Source organism: Elaeis guineensis, chromosome 2 (assembly GCF_000442705.2).
Source record: "Elaeis guineensis isolate ETL-2024a chromosome 2, EG11, whole genome shotgun sequence".
Lineage (NCBI taxonomy): Eukaryota > Viridiplantae > Streptophyta > Magnoliopsida > Arecales > Arecaceae > Elaeis > Elaeis guineensis.
This window is the reverse complement of record NC_025994.2, coordinates 85,593,432-85,608,115: the sequence shown is the minus strand read 5'-3', so window position 1 is coordinate 85,608,115 and position 14,684 is coordinate 85,593,432. Positions and strand designations below refer to the sequence as shown.

The following is a 14,684-nucleotide window of genomic DNA, read 5'->3' as shown; positions in this document are numbered from 1 at the left end:
TTCTTGAAATTGGGTATGTATCGGACCTCATCCAATTTCTTCACTGCTCCATCATAAATATATAAGCTGACTATCCTAATACCTCTGATCACGCAGCTCGATCCTTCTGATAAATAAATAATGCCCTCATTTCTCTCTAGGGAGTCAAATAGCTTTCCTTTGCAACAAACATGATACGAACATGTAGAATCTAAAATTTACTATAATAAAGAAGTAGATACCTCATCAGTTATCAGAAGAACATCATCACTTTATTCTATATCGCTATCTTGGATCGCCATCGTCATAGTAGCCTTCGTCCGATCTTCGAGCTGTGGATAATCTCTGACTCGATGTCCCAACTCATCACACTTATAATATCTGATCTTGCTATAGTCCCTCAACTTGGATCTAGACTGCCCACCTTAGATCCGCTACCCCTTCATCTTCTGCCACCACTATCTTCAGTCACCATCATAGCTGAGTCGCCATCTGAACTCGAAGCTTGATTCTTCTGCCTGAGAACCTCGTTTTGAAGAAGTGCAAAAATGACCTTGTCTATCTTGATGGTCTTTTTCTCCATAAAAAGAGCAGTTATCAAAGACTCAAAAGAAGGAGAAAATGATGAGAGCAAGACCAACATCCTGATCTTCTTCTCAACATTTTCACCAATGATAAGAAAATCAGTAAGGATCTTCTGGGAGTTGTTAAGATGCTCCGATACACTGTCCCTTGCTCATCCACAGCTGGTAGAACTACTTCCAAAGAAAGAGAGTGTTGGTGAGTAACTTCATCATATATACATCTCTTCGAGCTTCATCCACATCACTGTCAAAGAAGCCTTGCTAAGCATATGGATCACCACATCATCTGTCAAGTATAAGTGAATCATACTCACCATTTGCATCTGGAACCACCTTCAATCCTTCTCCTCTATATAGTTTGCTTCTCCTTGCACAAAAAAGCATCAATCAACTCTTATTGGATGAGTACATCCTTCATCCTCACTTGTCATAGAAAAAATTTGCTCTTTCCATCATATCGGTTAATCTCCATCTTCTCCAATCTAGATCAGCACCACCACAACTTGGACAATCACATACTCTGATACCACTTATTAGGAAGGATCTCTTACGAGTACGGAATACGGATCCTCCGCCAAGATCGCTAACCTAAGTGACGATATTGATACCGCAATAAGAAGGAAGAAGAAATATAAAATAAAAAAGAACACAATCAAACATGTGAATCAGTCCAAGGCTTACCTCCACGAGGCATATAAGACTTCACTATAAAAGAAAGAACAAATATAAGAGAAATCACACTCTCTCAACTCTCATACATCAATCTCTCTCTCTCTCTCAACAAGAAGCACTCGATCCTCCCTTATAAAGCTTTCAAAAAAATTCAAAGAAGACCGTGCCACTACTAGCTCTTTACTTATGCCAAGCCGCTCCACGGTTTGCACAAGCCATCAGGCCCTTTTAAAGACCTAAATCGACTCCTGTTATGACTCCTGAATGCTTGATCAATCCTGCATATGTCCATGGTTATCCGATCACACCTGCAAGCTACTGTGGCCGTCCAATCGTTTAAAAAGTGCATAGACGGCATAAAAATGTCCCTAAACCATGACGATCCATGCATGAGGCATGGATTGTATTTTCTCACACCTCCCATACGGTGGACCATGCGTGTTCCGCATGCCTCGATGCGGACGTGCCTTGGACCGCATGGTGGACTGCGTGGTGGTTCGTGTATCCCGTGCCTGGGCTGTGCGCTCTGGATGGGTCTGCGTGCTATGGGCCACGCATGCTGTAGGCTCCTGTATGCCTATGCGCCGCGTGTGCCAGCGGGCCTATGAGTCGTACCTGTAAATTTGCCGCCTATTTCTGCATATCTAGTTTGTTGGACTTTTTCATCTTAGATTTTTCTATTATGAGTTTTCCTGTTATGAATCGAATTCAAAGCATCAAAATCCAACGATCAAAGAATAAAAGGCTCGAGGAGAAAATTACAAAAATACAAAAGAAGCACAAGAAGACAGATAAAATACAAGCAGAAGGCGTGGAAAGCAAATTTGAAAAAAAAAAATTAATATAAATTATGCAAAAAAAAGAAAGATTATTATATATTTTTTCTTCATTTTATAAGAAGCTGTTTTTGTACAACCTTTTATCACGCAAATAGATGTGAGGAGAGGGAAGGGATAAACCAAGTGAAGTCACAAAGTCATGATAATTAATAAGCTTAAAGTATAATAGTATGCCAATAAAAAATTTAGTTTATGAGTATAAAGTTATAAATTATGTGGTTTTGATTATTTGAATATTGAATTTAGATATTCTCTATTCATATTTTTTTATTTAATAAATAAAAAATTGGAGATAATTTTAATTATTTATATAATTTTTTTGAGGAAATTTGAGATACTATAATTATGAAATTTTTTAAATATTATTTTTAATATTTATTTTTAAATTTATTCGTCATCTCAATTTATTTTTAAAAATAAGATAGTTAGACTGACAGGGATGTGATTTCAAATGGGACAGCCTGCTACAGTAAAAATTTTAAAATTTAAATTAAAAATAAAATCAATTTTGGATTGGATATCACATGTTCAATGTACGGTTTTTTTTTTTTTTTTTTTTTTCTGGGTACCAAGGGCGGAACGCACGGGATGGAAATTTTTTTTCTTTTGGGCACGAGGGCGGAGAATGCAGGATGGGATTTTTCTTTTTCTTTCTTTTTTTTTTTTTTTGCTATCCAAGATGGGAGGTGGGAGGGCGAGAGAGGGGGATGGACGGGTGCGGAGAAAGGAGGTGGGGGCATGGGGTGCCGGCTTCGCCGGGGTTAGAGGAGGGGGGCGCCGCGGGGGGGGGGGGGGGGTGGGGTGCGGCCGCGGACGGCGGCGTGGGGGGCCGCGGGGGTGCGGCGCGGACGGCGGCGGCGGCCTGGACTTCGCGAGGGGAGAGGGAGGCGGCAAGGAGGTGAGGTCCATGGCGGCAGGGAGGTCCGGGCGTAGGGTCCGGGGGAGGGCGCGGCGAAGGTGGGTTGGTTCATTTTTTTATTCCGATGCCGAAACGAGGGGAGAAGGGGCCGAAACGAAGGGAGAAGGTAATGCACGATCCGGCCGACCAGGAACTGGAGGCCGGCCTTGACGGACCGGGATACCGGCTTCTTCTTCGGGCCGCCGCCCATCCGACCGCCTGCGGCTTCTCCGCGCCCACCCCCCAACCCCATCCGCCCGCCCGCCCGCTTGGCTCTTCTCCGCGCCCGTCCACCCCCTGCTGGATCCGTTCATCCTTGAAAAAAATTTCACCCCGCATTCTCCGCCCTCGCACCCAAAAGAAAAAAATAAAAATCACCCTGCGTGCTTCCGCCTTCGATTCCGGAAAAAAGAAAATAACACATGCAATCGTATGTTGAACATCTGATTTCATATTTTTAATTTAAATTTTAAATTTTTTACGTGCCATTTCACTTAAAATCGCACGTATTCCGTGTTGAACATCCGGCTGTATTTTTTTAATTTAAATTTTAAAATCTTTACGTGCCATTTCATTTAAAATTGTATGTCAACATACGATTTTAACTCTGGAATAGTTTGTTAAACATGTGATTTTGCCGCATCGCATCCCAATCAACTAACGTATTTTAAGAAATAAATTAGAATGAAAGATAAATTTAAAATTAAATTTTATAAATATTATTAAAAAATTTCTATAATTACGGCGCACTTGGTAATAGGACCAGCAGATCTAAAGATCTCCGTGGACTGGTATGATACACTTCTCTGAAGCGGTATTCATGTCACGACCGACATTGTTGGTCTTCCTCTCTTTAATTGGTTCGGTACCTGAAGACACCGTCCACTGCAATCTTCAGACTGTTCATTTTACGTACTTCCAATCACCGGAATGCAGAAAATGGGAGATGTGAAAAGCATGGAATTGACTTGGCCATCGGAAAAGATAGCTTCGAAACTGATTTCTACGGTCACTATTGTTGAATCGGCCTGCGGAGCCTTATGGATTTTTCTTCTTTCGTTGGAAGATATGGTGAAGTTGAGAAGGTGTTTGATGTATTATATAGATAATATTATTATGATAATATGATTGTAAAAAAAATATGATTATCTGATAAAATTATAGAGAATCTTATATTGCAGTATTTGTTATATACAGTAATATTGTTGTAAAATTATAGAAAATCTTACATTACAGTGTTTAATATACAATTTAGATTACATGTAATATAAGTTAATTTTTTTAAAGTACCTCCGTTCTTGTTAGATTATTATTTATTTTCTAGAAGAATAATTTAATTTTGAGACTAACCATTTTTCGTAACATTATCTATTATATTTTCTTTTCTATTTTCACCGACTGGGACTATGCATAATTTATTTTGATTTATTTTGATGGGGATATTTTGATCCTGAAATTATCTTGTTGAAAGATTACAAGATTACATGTAATCACATAGCCACATCTCTCTAGATAATCAGATTATCTCTTTTTGAGGTAATGTTGTATTACTTGTAATATTATATTACCTGTGAAAATGATGAAACAAATAATGTAATCTGGTGATCTATTGCAAAATTATATGTAATTCTGTTAGGATTACATGCAACCAAACGTCTCCTAAATCCAAAGTGATGGCACCAAATTTGCATTCCACACCGGATTCCATGCATGGTACTGTAGAATTAAAAATGAAAGGGCTCCAACATCACGCCAATTAAGAATGGAGAGGGAAAGCTTGAAAAATTTGTAACAAAAAGGATTCTAAAGCATCCGTACCTAGAGGCTGATCACGTTTGATCACCCCTCCAATCAGGCTGCAGGGAGTGCGATGTGGAGGGTGATCGGATGAGGTGAAGGAATCCATAAAATATATGGCTAAGGTTTGGTCGCCAAACAAGAAAAAGCTTGCAGTTTCTAGCTACATGAGTCTCTCTCTCATAGATGCTAACAATGTAGCACTGTGTCCATTTGCATTGAAGATTCAAAATTGTCATTGGACTATTTTTGCTTTTCTTTTTTTGCTCATTGTCATTGGTAACCAGGTGTGAGGGGAATTTCAAATTGGGACATGCAAACAGAAATCAGTGAATTAAATAGAAAAAGTTGTTAGATATAGTAAATAACTATACAAATTAAATATCTATAGGACATTGTTGCCTATAGTTTAACTGTAGGAAAACAAATGTAAAGGGCTTTGTGTCATTTTGAAAGTTGTGTTCAGGTTGAACAACACACATATGAGTTGAACTTGCCAACTGTTAACTTGGTTACCACTCCCCCCCTTTTTTTTTTTTTTTGGTAAACATTACCACTCTCCTCCGACAACTTATTCTTGGAAGAAGTTGAAGATTCAAATCCTGAGTATTGCTCAAAAAATATATGTATTAGTCCTTGTGACATAGAACTTTATATCTATAATCAGATGGACTAATTAAAAGGCGTGCCAACTCTAGTCGCTTATTTCAAAACATCACATTCGAGCACTGTTTATGCAAAATGCTAGTCTGCGATAACTTATTGTAGTATTGGTGCACCATCTGTTCAATTAATTATCTGAACACTGAGTACATTATAGCAATAACATCACTCACTCAACCTTGGGGACCGATTGTTTTCAAGTTGATGTTGGGACCACCATGCAAGCAGCACGATGGCTAATGTTCCTCTATGGTGTGACTTTTGTTGGGATCCAATTTATTGGGATAAGCTATGGACCAACTAAGCGAAAGTGATATGAAACAACCAAGATGAACGCTACATCCAACCACCTTTGTGGAGTTCTTTACTCAATCCTTTTCTGTAATTCGTCAGTTGGAGCATAGATTTGAATTGGTTTTGCTTGCTTAGTACTAAACATTATTGAATTAAGATTCTAACTTTATCGACGAATGGCCTTGTCACAGTGTTGAATTGAGGAATTACAGGTTTCATCTAAACTTGTTTCAAGGAATTGGTGGTTGGAAAAAGAGTGCATGTCCCCTTGGCTTTTGTCCACCCAATGCTTGTTTGGTTTTATCCCGTCTGCTACTCCGTATTTCTTTCGGGATGTGACCGTTGAGATTTTATATACAGAATTCACTATCAAATTTTGTCAATCAACATAGTTGGATATTCCGCAACTATTCTGATATTTTTTTCCTTTTTCAACAAAGGTAAAACTATACTGATGTTAAGAACAAGAAAGGTTATAAACAAACACACACACACACACACACACACACACACACACACATATATATATATATATATATATATGGGCAACTATATCTTTTTTTTTTTTTTTTTTTTTTTCTGTTTTCCTGGCTGAGGTGTGTGTGGGTGGCATGTAAACACTTGAGACAAGAAATCCGGACCCACGTATAGGATTTGAATAGACTATCAAAAAGCTCACTAACTTGAAGCGTTATTGTACAAGGCACTTTCTGAAGCCTGGGCAAACAGTCACATGAGCAATAACCTTACTCAACATTGAGCAGCCTTTTTCACTCAAAAAAACATTTCGGTAACCTTTTTATAAAGATGAATTGAAGCTGATCTTGTCGATGGTTTTGTAAGTGGCCCATTAATTTAATAATTCGAGTCACAATGGTCAGCTAGGTTCCATGCCGATGGGCAGGGGATGTAATGAATATGCTCATGGCTTCCAAGACAAACCCGTGATGGGGCAAATGGGTCTCAAACCTGGACGTACCATGGACTTGGCATGACGAGGAATAGTTTATATGCCTTGTGTGACTCATATTTTCAGGCTCAACCAAGCATTAGATTTTAGTTGATCTCAACTAAGGAATTGGTTGCCTTTGCTAAAGGTAAAACTCAATGGTGTTGCTTGCTGTTTGGTGCCATTTTAGAGCAAGATGGCTTTTTCAATGCCTATCCTGTAATTATATGGGAGCACAGCGCCAAAGAAGAGTTCAAATGATGAGTTCTTGCTATCATGACGATATGGCAAGGGATCAGGATAATATCTTTCGCATGAAAGAAGGATTCATCTTCCTTCATGCAAATCCACTATTAGATCGCCGGTGGATCATCCAATGGTGGATTCGCTTGAAGGAAGGAGAATCCTTCTTTCGCGAGAAAGGTACACCCCGAATCCTATGGCAAGTCCTCAATGCACTTCTCGAGGTAGAGTGACATTATCATTAAATATGCCGACTAGTTCAAAGATCTGATGAGCAGAAACGACTTTGTCACGAATGAATTGATTGAGAAATATCAAGAAGACCAAATTGCACTTGAATATCTAATAAGATATGTTTATTGCAAAATGAGATGCTAGATGAGACCTCATACCTGGGCTTCTTAAGTTGAAGAACGTGAGCTAACATACCATAGGATATATGCCAACCAAAGGTTATTCATCTAGAACGTGTTGATGATGATGTTGCGAACCTCATTGCAATGCATAGGCAATAGGTCTGAGATCCGGTGAAAATCCGGTCGCTACCTTCGAAAGCTAAATCAAGTAGTATGCTGGCCAAAATTGCAACTAAATAAGACACGTTGCATCAGGTATCCCAAAAAGCCTGAAATATTAACAAAATCTAGCCGGAGGAGCAACCACAAGAGAAAAATGATGCATGACACGACATCAAATATGTTCAAACGATCCAGATATCTCTTCCTTACCCCTATGGCTAGTTTTATTAGCAGAGCCAAAGAAAGCTTTTTTTTTTTTTTCCTTCTAACACAGTTAAAAATGCCGCAATATATGGCTCCAATGCTACGTAATCCTATTGGCTTGACATATGGCTTTCTCATCGTAGTTGAGATATTATTATTTGTAAATCCGTCATGACCTCTAGTTTGGGGATCACATTGTGAAATTTTCACTCATTCGGATATTGGTATTAGTCCAGGAGAGGTTCTAACTCATTTTATGAACTGATATAGGAAGCAAGAGACTAGGAGGGAAGATATATATGCAAAACTTCCTCAATCGGCTGCAATAAAATAGATCAGAGAGTAACTCAAAGTAATGATTTGAGGTGAAATACTGAGATAATTTATTAGATTCTGCGATGAAGAATTCTTCAGACTCATACATGAAGATATCTTCCATCTCATCAATTATTCTCAAACAACCAGAAAGGATAAATTCATACTTCCACAGCAACTCTTAGTCTGACGAAGTGCACACACGAACAACTAGTTCGTGGACATTCTTGTTCTTTAACTCGGAAACCGGAGAAGGAGAGGGATGGGATTGAAGGAGTTTGGTGGAGCATCCCACACAGAAAAGGCACTAGTAGAGTTCATCCATTTCTTAGCAGTATCTGGATGGTGGCGTTGGATGACATCTCTTAAACTCTCTGTAGTGTTTACCCACTTAAAGCCCTTCTTTGTGTACGTCTTTTCGTTGAAGTAGCTTGTGAAGAAACGGTCAGCTTCCAACCTCCTGCTCAAAGTATTGAAATTAGACTGTAAGTAGTCATACAACCTCATATGAAATCATAGAATAAATAAGGAGATGAAAATGCTCAGTGCTTCTACCTTGATGCCATTATAATGAAAATAAAGAAAGCAGTTTCACTGATGGCAAATCCCTTGATTTTCTTCTCTGCCATAAGACCTACTAGAAGATCCAACTTCTCGACATCATCACCATATACTTCTCTTAGAGTTTCAACTGCTTCATGGTCATCAGTTAAATCCTCCCATTTAGATATGGGAATCATTAGCAAGCCCCTTCTGAATTGATTGTACCTTGGCACGCTTCTTTCCCTGTCTCGATAAACTACATATTTGAACAGCCATAAAGCAGTCATCAGCTACCATACCATATGTATGATGGAGCAATGTGCATGTATGATATACATGTATTTGTGCATGGTTACCTTCAAGGGCAGGCATGTCAACGTTATCTGGCCGTTCACTTCCATCAACATTTTGTGGAATAAGGTTTCTAAAGAACCAAGGGTAGTTCCATAGCTCAAGAGCACCACATGCTTGGTGGCCCATTGATACTAACTGCCTTTCAAACCCAATCTTGGTTAAAGTTGATTCTCCTCTTATGCCTACCAGATCCTCCATTTTGATGCTGTTTTGGCGAATGACATTATTATATAGTACATGCATTAGGAAAAAAAAGGAACAGAGAAGGAAATGATTGAGGCAAAGAGTACTATGGGAATAAATGAAGGATGGAGATAGAAATAGATGCCTACTCTTCAAGATATTCGGGAGATTTGTTTGGTCCGGGATTGCCATTGATGTTCCTAAGTTTGAGGCTGTCTGGAAGAAGTGAGTGCATCCTATAAACACTCGTGAACTCCTCGGTCAAGGAATATGGAACTCCATGATTGTTTGGCTCCTTCAATCCCACAAGCCCAGAAAAAACTGGTCCCCCTATGTTCCCAAAGATATTCTTAATAGTTTTTCCTAACAAGCCATACCTGCAAAAGAAAAGTGCAAATTCTTTTAGATGAAGCAGATGTGTAGTTTAGACTTAATATTCCATGCATGATGTGTTCTTTACCAATTTGCATGCATCGCTGCATTCATTGTGTGGGTCTTGAGGAGCTCTACAGTCCAATCAATTGTGTGAATCTTTGCAATTACTGCAGATGTCACCAGTTTCGCATAGCGATACAACTCTTCATCACTTAAATTGGGATTTTCTGCCTGTAGGAGAACAATAAGCGTACTACCATGTTAGGCATAGCTCAAAACTTGAGGGTGATGAGCTTTTCAAAATTAATATCAAATGAATGTAATGAAAGCCAAGGTATTAATTGTCTTAATAAACAAGTATGAATTGTAGTAATTGTATTAATAAACAAATATTCTAACTTGTTACCTTGAGTGCATCACAAACAGCATTGTGCTCCTTAATGAAAAGGGCTTGCAAAGTTGACACGCCAGCCCAGCTATTGCGGATGTCTCCAGATATAGCTATTCCTTCGTCGTCATGTTCAAGAAGATTGTTAGCTCCAATCTTCAATTTCCCATCGACAAATGTCCTCACCTTTTCTGCCTTCTTTGCTTCGCTCCCATAAATAGCACTTCCATCCCTAGACAAATTATTGGCAATATGATTTTATCTTTCGTTTTTCTTTTTGATAAAAAGGAAGAGCCAAAGCTCCACCTATCTTCGTAGAATGAAGCAGATTACAACTTAACACTCTAAAAATCATCAAATATTTAGCACTGATGTTAGCAATAGGGCAGCCACTGGCATCATGACAATCATATTTATTCAATTAATTATAACCTGACACTTTGAGGTTCTACATAAAGATACCAAAATCTAGCCTTTTACTGATAGAAGTTAACTCAAGCGAAATGAGTGGGTGGAAATTGGTTGCATGTTGGACATATGGTTACAAGATGCTAGATTATTGAGAACATGTCAAAGGGATTAAGAATCAAACGTAGGATAGCTCGCACTAAGGCTTTGTCCAGACATCGGAACGTGATACGGTCTTTGCAATGGGGTTATCATCGATGAAGTTATATTTTTCTTATCACTCATTTAGGACGCATTTGGTTCGTGAAAAAAGAAAATTCAAAAAAAAAAATTTCAAAAAATTACCTCCTACAAAATTATTTTTTAGAAATAAGATTTTAGCATGTTTGGTTGACCATGAAAAAATAATTTATTGCAGAGGAACTTATATTTGTTTGAACATTTATTTTTTTAAAAAAATTATATAAAATATTTATTATACCCTTAGTAGATACAAGTCTTTGCAATGGGGTTATCAACGATGAAGTTATATTTTTCTTATCACTCATTTAGGACGCATTTGGTTCGTGAAAAAAAAAATTCAAAAAATAATTTTTCAAAAAATTACCTCCTACAAAATTATTTTTTAGAAATAAGATTTTAGCATGTTTGATTGACCATGAAAAAATAATTTATTGCAGAGGAACTTATATTTGTTTGAATATTTATTTTTCTAAAAAAATTATATAAAATATTTATTATACCCTTAGTAGATACAAGACCATACATTTTTGCTCCTAAATTTTATATTAATATTAATATTTTATTTATATTAATATAAATATAATATTATATATTATAATATAGCATTAGATTGTAATAATTTATTGTGTTAACATAATATTAATATATATTAATATTATATTAATATTATATTAATATTTAATATAATAAATTTATTAATATATATATATATAATATTATATTAATAAAAATATTATATTAGTATAAATATTAAATATAATAAATAATATATTATTATTATTATTATATTTATATAAATATTAAAATAATATTAATATAATATTATATCACTATCCAATATTGTATCATAACTGTCCATTGATATTTTATAAAATATTAATCATGGATCTTAAAAAAATATTTCCATCTCTTCTTATCTCAAAACAAATATCAAAATTCATCTTCTCCATAAATTTTTATTTTTCATAAAATATAAAAAATATTTTTTTATAATTTTTTTTTTTTAAAATTTCAATCAAAAATCTTCTCTCCACTCTCCGCAAACTATCTTTTCTCTCCATTATTTTCTACCAACCAAACCGGTCTTTGGAAGAGATGACAATGCCCACAGGCTAAAGGACGGCTGAAACATGTACCCAATAAAAAAAAAAAAAAAGGATGATTGAAACAATGGAAAACCCTGATTGGATTAGGGCAGTGCTAAGATAACTCAGGTATCCCATAGAAAATGAGCAATGACGTATGGTTATGTTTTACTATTTCTTGAATGATTTATGCCATGGCCAAGTCAATTAATGAACTTGTCACAACGGGAGACTTGACTGGGCTGGACAAGGTTAGGTTTTTGTTTTCGAGAAGAAATGGACAAGATTAGGGTCTAGGTTGTCTACTATTCGCCTAGCCTTAGATTTGAAATATTGTAGTCAAACTTAATTAAAATTAACCATTCCATCATCAACAATATGATGGGACGTCACCACTACTTTCGTGGAAAGATGTGATGGACGTACCCCCTGCACATTGAGGAAGAGACTCATGGATTAAGCAAATTTTGTTGGCCTTCCTTCGTGAGCAAATTGAGTCATCCCAAGCTTAAAAAAATAACAATAAAATGAACACAAACAGCAAAGCCATGGAACATTAACCTTAGGATGGAAAACTTACCACCAATGGGTCCGGATATCTTTATGACCAATCTTAATCCCTTTTGTATAAGTCCCAATCTCTTTAGTTCGATAGAACTTAAATGACTTGAGTGGGCATTCATTAGCCACTTGCGGCGGAGCTGTAAGTTCTATCTGAGGCATTCATCAAAAAAAAAAAAAAATACAAATAGATATATTTGATCAATATAATTTTTAATAAAAAAAAAATAGATATAATTCATATTTAGACTCTATATAACCTCAATTTAAAATTACATATTTAGAATTTAGAGAGAGATCTAAAGTCTTTTGAATTAGCTTAAAATTCCTTTAATATCTTGCCCAAGCCACAAGCATGCTTGTAAAAGTTAACCAACCTTATCTTGGTTGGCATTGATCTCTGCAACAGAGAGGATTACATGAAAACTTTTGTAGTAGGCAACCACATCATATTTCTCCGGCGGAAAACAAAAAAATCATGCCAAACTTAAGGTTGGCATGATATTATAACTTGAGCCGAGTTTAAACCATTAATGCACTTATTGAAAATTCATAACCTACTTGAAACTTTATCATTAAATAGCCCAGCCTAAATGTCTGCCACAGCTATAATAAGTGAATGCCAAAACTTGCATTAGAAAAGGAAATGAAAAAAAAAAAAAAGCTATATCATAAGTTTTTTTCTCCACAACGATGGTTAAATCTTCATGTATGAGACAGGGATTTTTTTTTTTTTTTTTTTTTTTTTTTTTTTTTTAAGATGTGGTTCAATTTCTGTAAAAAGCAATTTTTTAAAAGGAACGGCCATGTTTAAAACCTAGAAGTCTGTCATTTATACAGCAGGTGGCTCCTTGTTCTTAATTTTTGTCGTTATACTGTATAGTTTCCTCCGGTCAATAAAAAAACATCCTACCCACCCCCTCTACGTCCTTGCAAACACTTTCAGCTAATTTAGATAGCACAATCCACCTTCTAATTAATTAGAAGAAAAATGAATAAATATATTAAATAAAATATTTGTAGCCCCTTCTAGCTTCTAACACTTAAACCTTCCTTCTACCTGCTGAGTGTCCTCAAGATGGTCGATCCAGTCATGCACCATGAACTGAATCCAAGAAGCTGCTATCAAGTTGAACTGCTTGCCGGTATCCTTGTAAGTCCTCCGAGCCAAAAGTTTTGTGGCCACCACCATCGGATCAGGGCTCGTTAGCTAAACATCACACCATCACAGTAACTAAGTAAAAGAACATCTTCCAAGAAAAAAAATAACTTAGGCTTTTGCTAATTACCTCGTCCTTCTGCTCCATAGGATGCATGTTCCTCCCAAAGAACGTAAGCTGGCTGCCAGCCTTACTGTTCTCTGGATCATTATAGTCTCCATTCATCGTTCGGTAAGGATAGTCTTCAGGATTGAAAGGAGTCCCGTCCATCTCGCCGACGTTGAGGAGGTTGTACTTATCGTGGAGAGCTCGACGTCTCTCCAGGTAGATCAAACCCAGGAGAACAGGCAGCTTGTGCCATAAATTCAGCCTATCCAAGGTGTGCACGAACTGCAATATAATAAAAGAAAACAAGTAATTAGATCAGATGGTAGCAAGGGAGATGATTATTTCTGAGAGAATGGAGTTCATGACTTTGATGTGAGTTATTACCAGAAAACTAAGCTTATCGCCGAGGGACATCCTTGCGAGGACCCCATGGAAGTCTGGATGGATGAAGGAACGGAGCAGGCACAGGACCATGTTTAGATTTTGGTGGTGGCTAAGGTTTCAGATGTTGTTTAAAGATACAACTTTGAAGAGGTATATATAGACGAGTTGAGTCCAAGTTGGACAAAAGGCATCATATTGAACTCGTGATAACGTATGTCCTACATAAAATAAGCAATGGACATAGCCTCATGTGTCATTTTCCATTACTAGATTAGATGAAGAGGTTGGAATAGTATATAAGTTGTTGCAACTTGACAGCCAGATGAATAGTGCTAAACGATCAAATTGATATACGGCTAGAGATTGAAAAATAGAGATGTTGTGATTATTCTTTTCAAACATGTCTTTATATAATATCTTTAGCAAAGCAGTGGAAAAGGCCATCGTACACTTCATTAGATAATTTAGGCTCTTATGCTTTGCTAGCATGGTAGACGTATCTAGAAAAGAAGTTCGGATACAATCTACACCCATAGCCAGTACATGGAGAACAGAAGTTAAGAATCTATTTAATTCAAAAGTAGAAAGCCTAAGTATGAGAAGTACAACTCAATAATTTTTTGTTCCATGACGCGTTTCAATCATGCATGGCAGATGCTTCACGTTTTCCTTTCGTGTATGTGCGTGTCATATGTGGGCAAGAACTTCCATGCTGGAACCTAATCTAGCTAGGAAGAATGATGCGTGAACATTTAATGAAGTATAAATACCCGAACATTTAGGTGTAGTGCACCTTTATGTGTATTTTATATTCGTTGCAACAGTGATATCATGTCAAAATTATTATAATCCAATCAAAAATCGTAATGACTAATATGCAGCATCATTCATGAAATCGATGAAATACACGGCACTCAATGAAATACAAATACTTTTA

The 14,684-nt window shown here is 36.8% G+C and overlaps 1 protein-coding gene across 1 annotated transcript; it reads right to left on the bottom strand.

Annotated features, from left to right (window-relative positions):
• Nucleotides 1-7,987: 7,987 nt before the first annotated feature.
• LOC105056278 (alpha-dioxygenase PIOX) lies at nucleotides 7,988-13,862 on the bottom strand. The gene is made up of 10 exons (XM_073252016.1): nucleotides 13,748-13,862; nucleotides 13,385-13,645; nucleotides 13,156-13,305; nucleotides 12,115-12,248; nucleotides 9,817-10,030; nucleotides 9,496-9,641; nucleotides 9,185-9,412; nucleotides 8,855-9,057; nucleotides 8,511-8,754; nucleotides 7,988-8,415 (listed from the first exon to the last, which is right to left on the bottom strand). Exons 1-10 carry the CDS (start codon nucleotides 13,835-13,837, stop codon nucleotides 8,190-8,192), a joined length of 1,896 nt encoding a protein of 631 aa, XP_073108117.1. The 5' UTR covers nucleotides 13,838-13,862; the 3' UTR covers nucleotides 7,988-8,189.
• Nucleotides 13,863-14,684: the final 822 nt, after the last annotated feature.

Excerpts from the sequence above, each read along its gene's own strand:
- LOC105056278 (XM_073252016.1), bottom strand. The coding sequence starts at position 13,837 with ATGGTCCTGTGCCTGCTCCGTTCCTTCATCCATCCAGACTTCCATGGG. Across the intron at positions 9,642-9,816 it reads CTGTTTGTGATGCACTCAAG|GCAGAAAATCCCAATTTAAG; the intron begins GTAACAAGTTAG and ends GTTCTCCTACAG. Across the intron at positions 8,416-8,510 it reads TTCATTATAATGGCATCAAG|GAGGTTGGAAGCTGACCGTT; the intron begins GTAGAAGCACTG and ends TACTTTGAGCAG.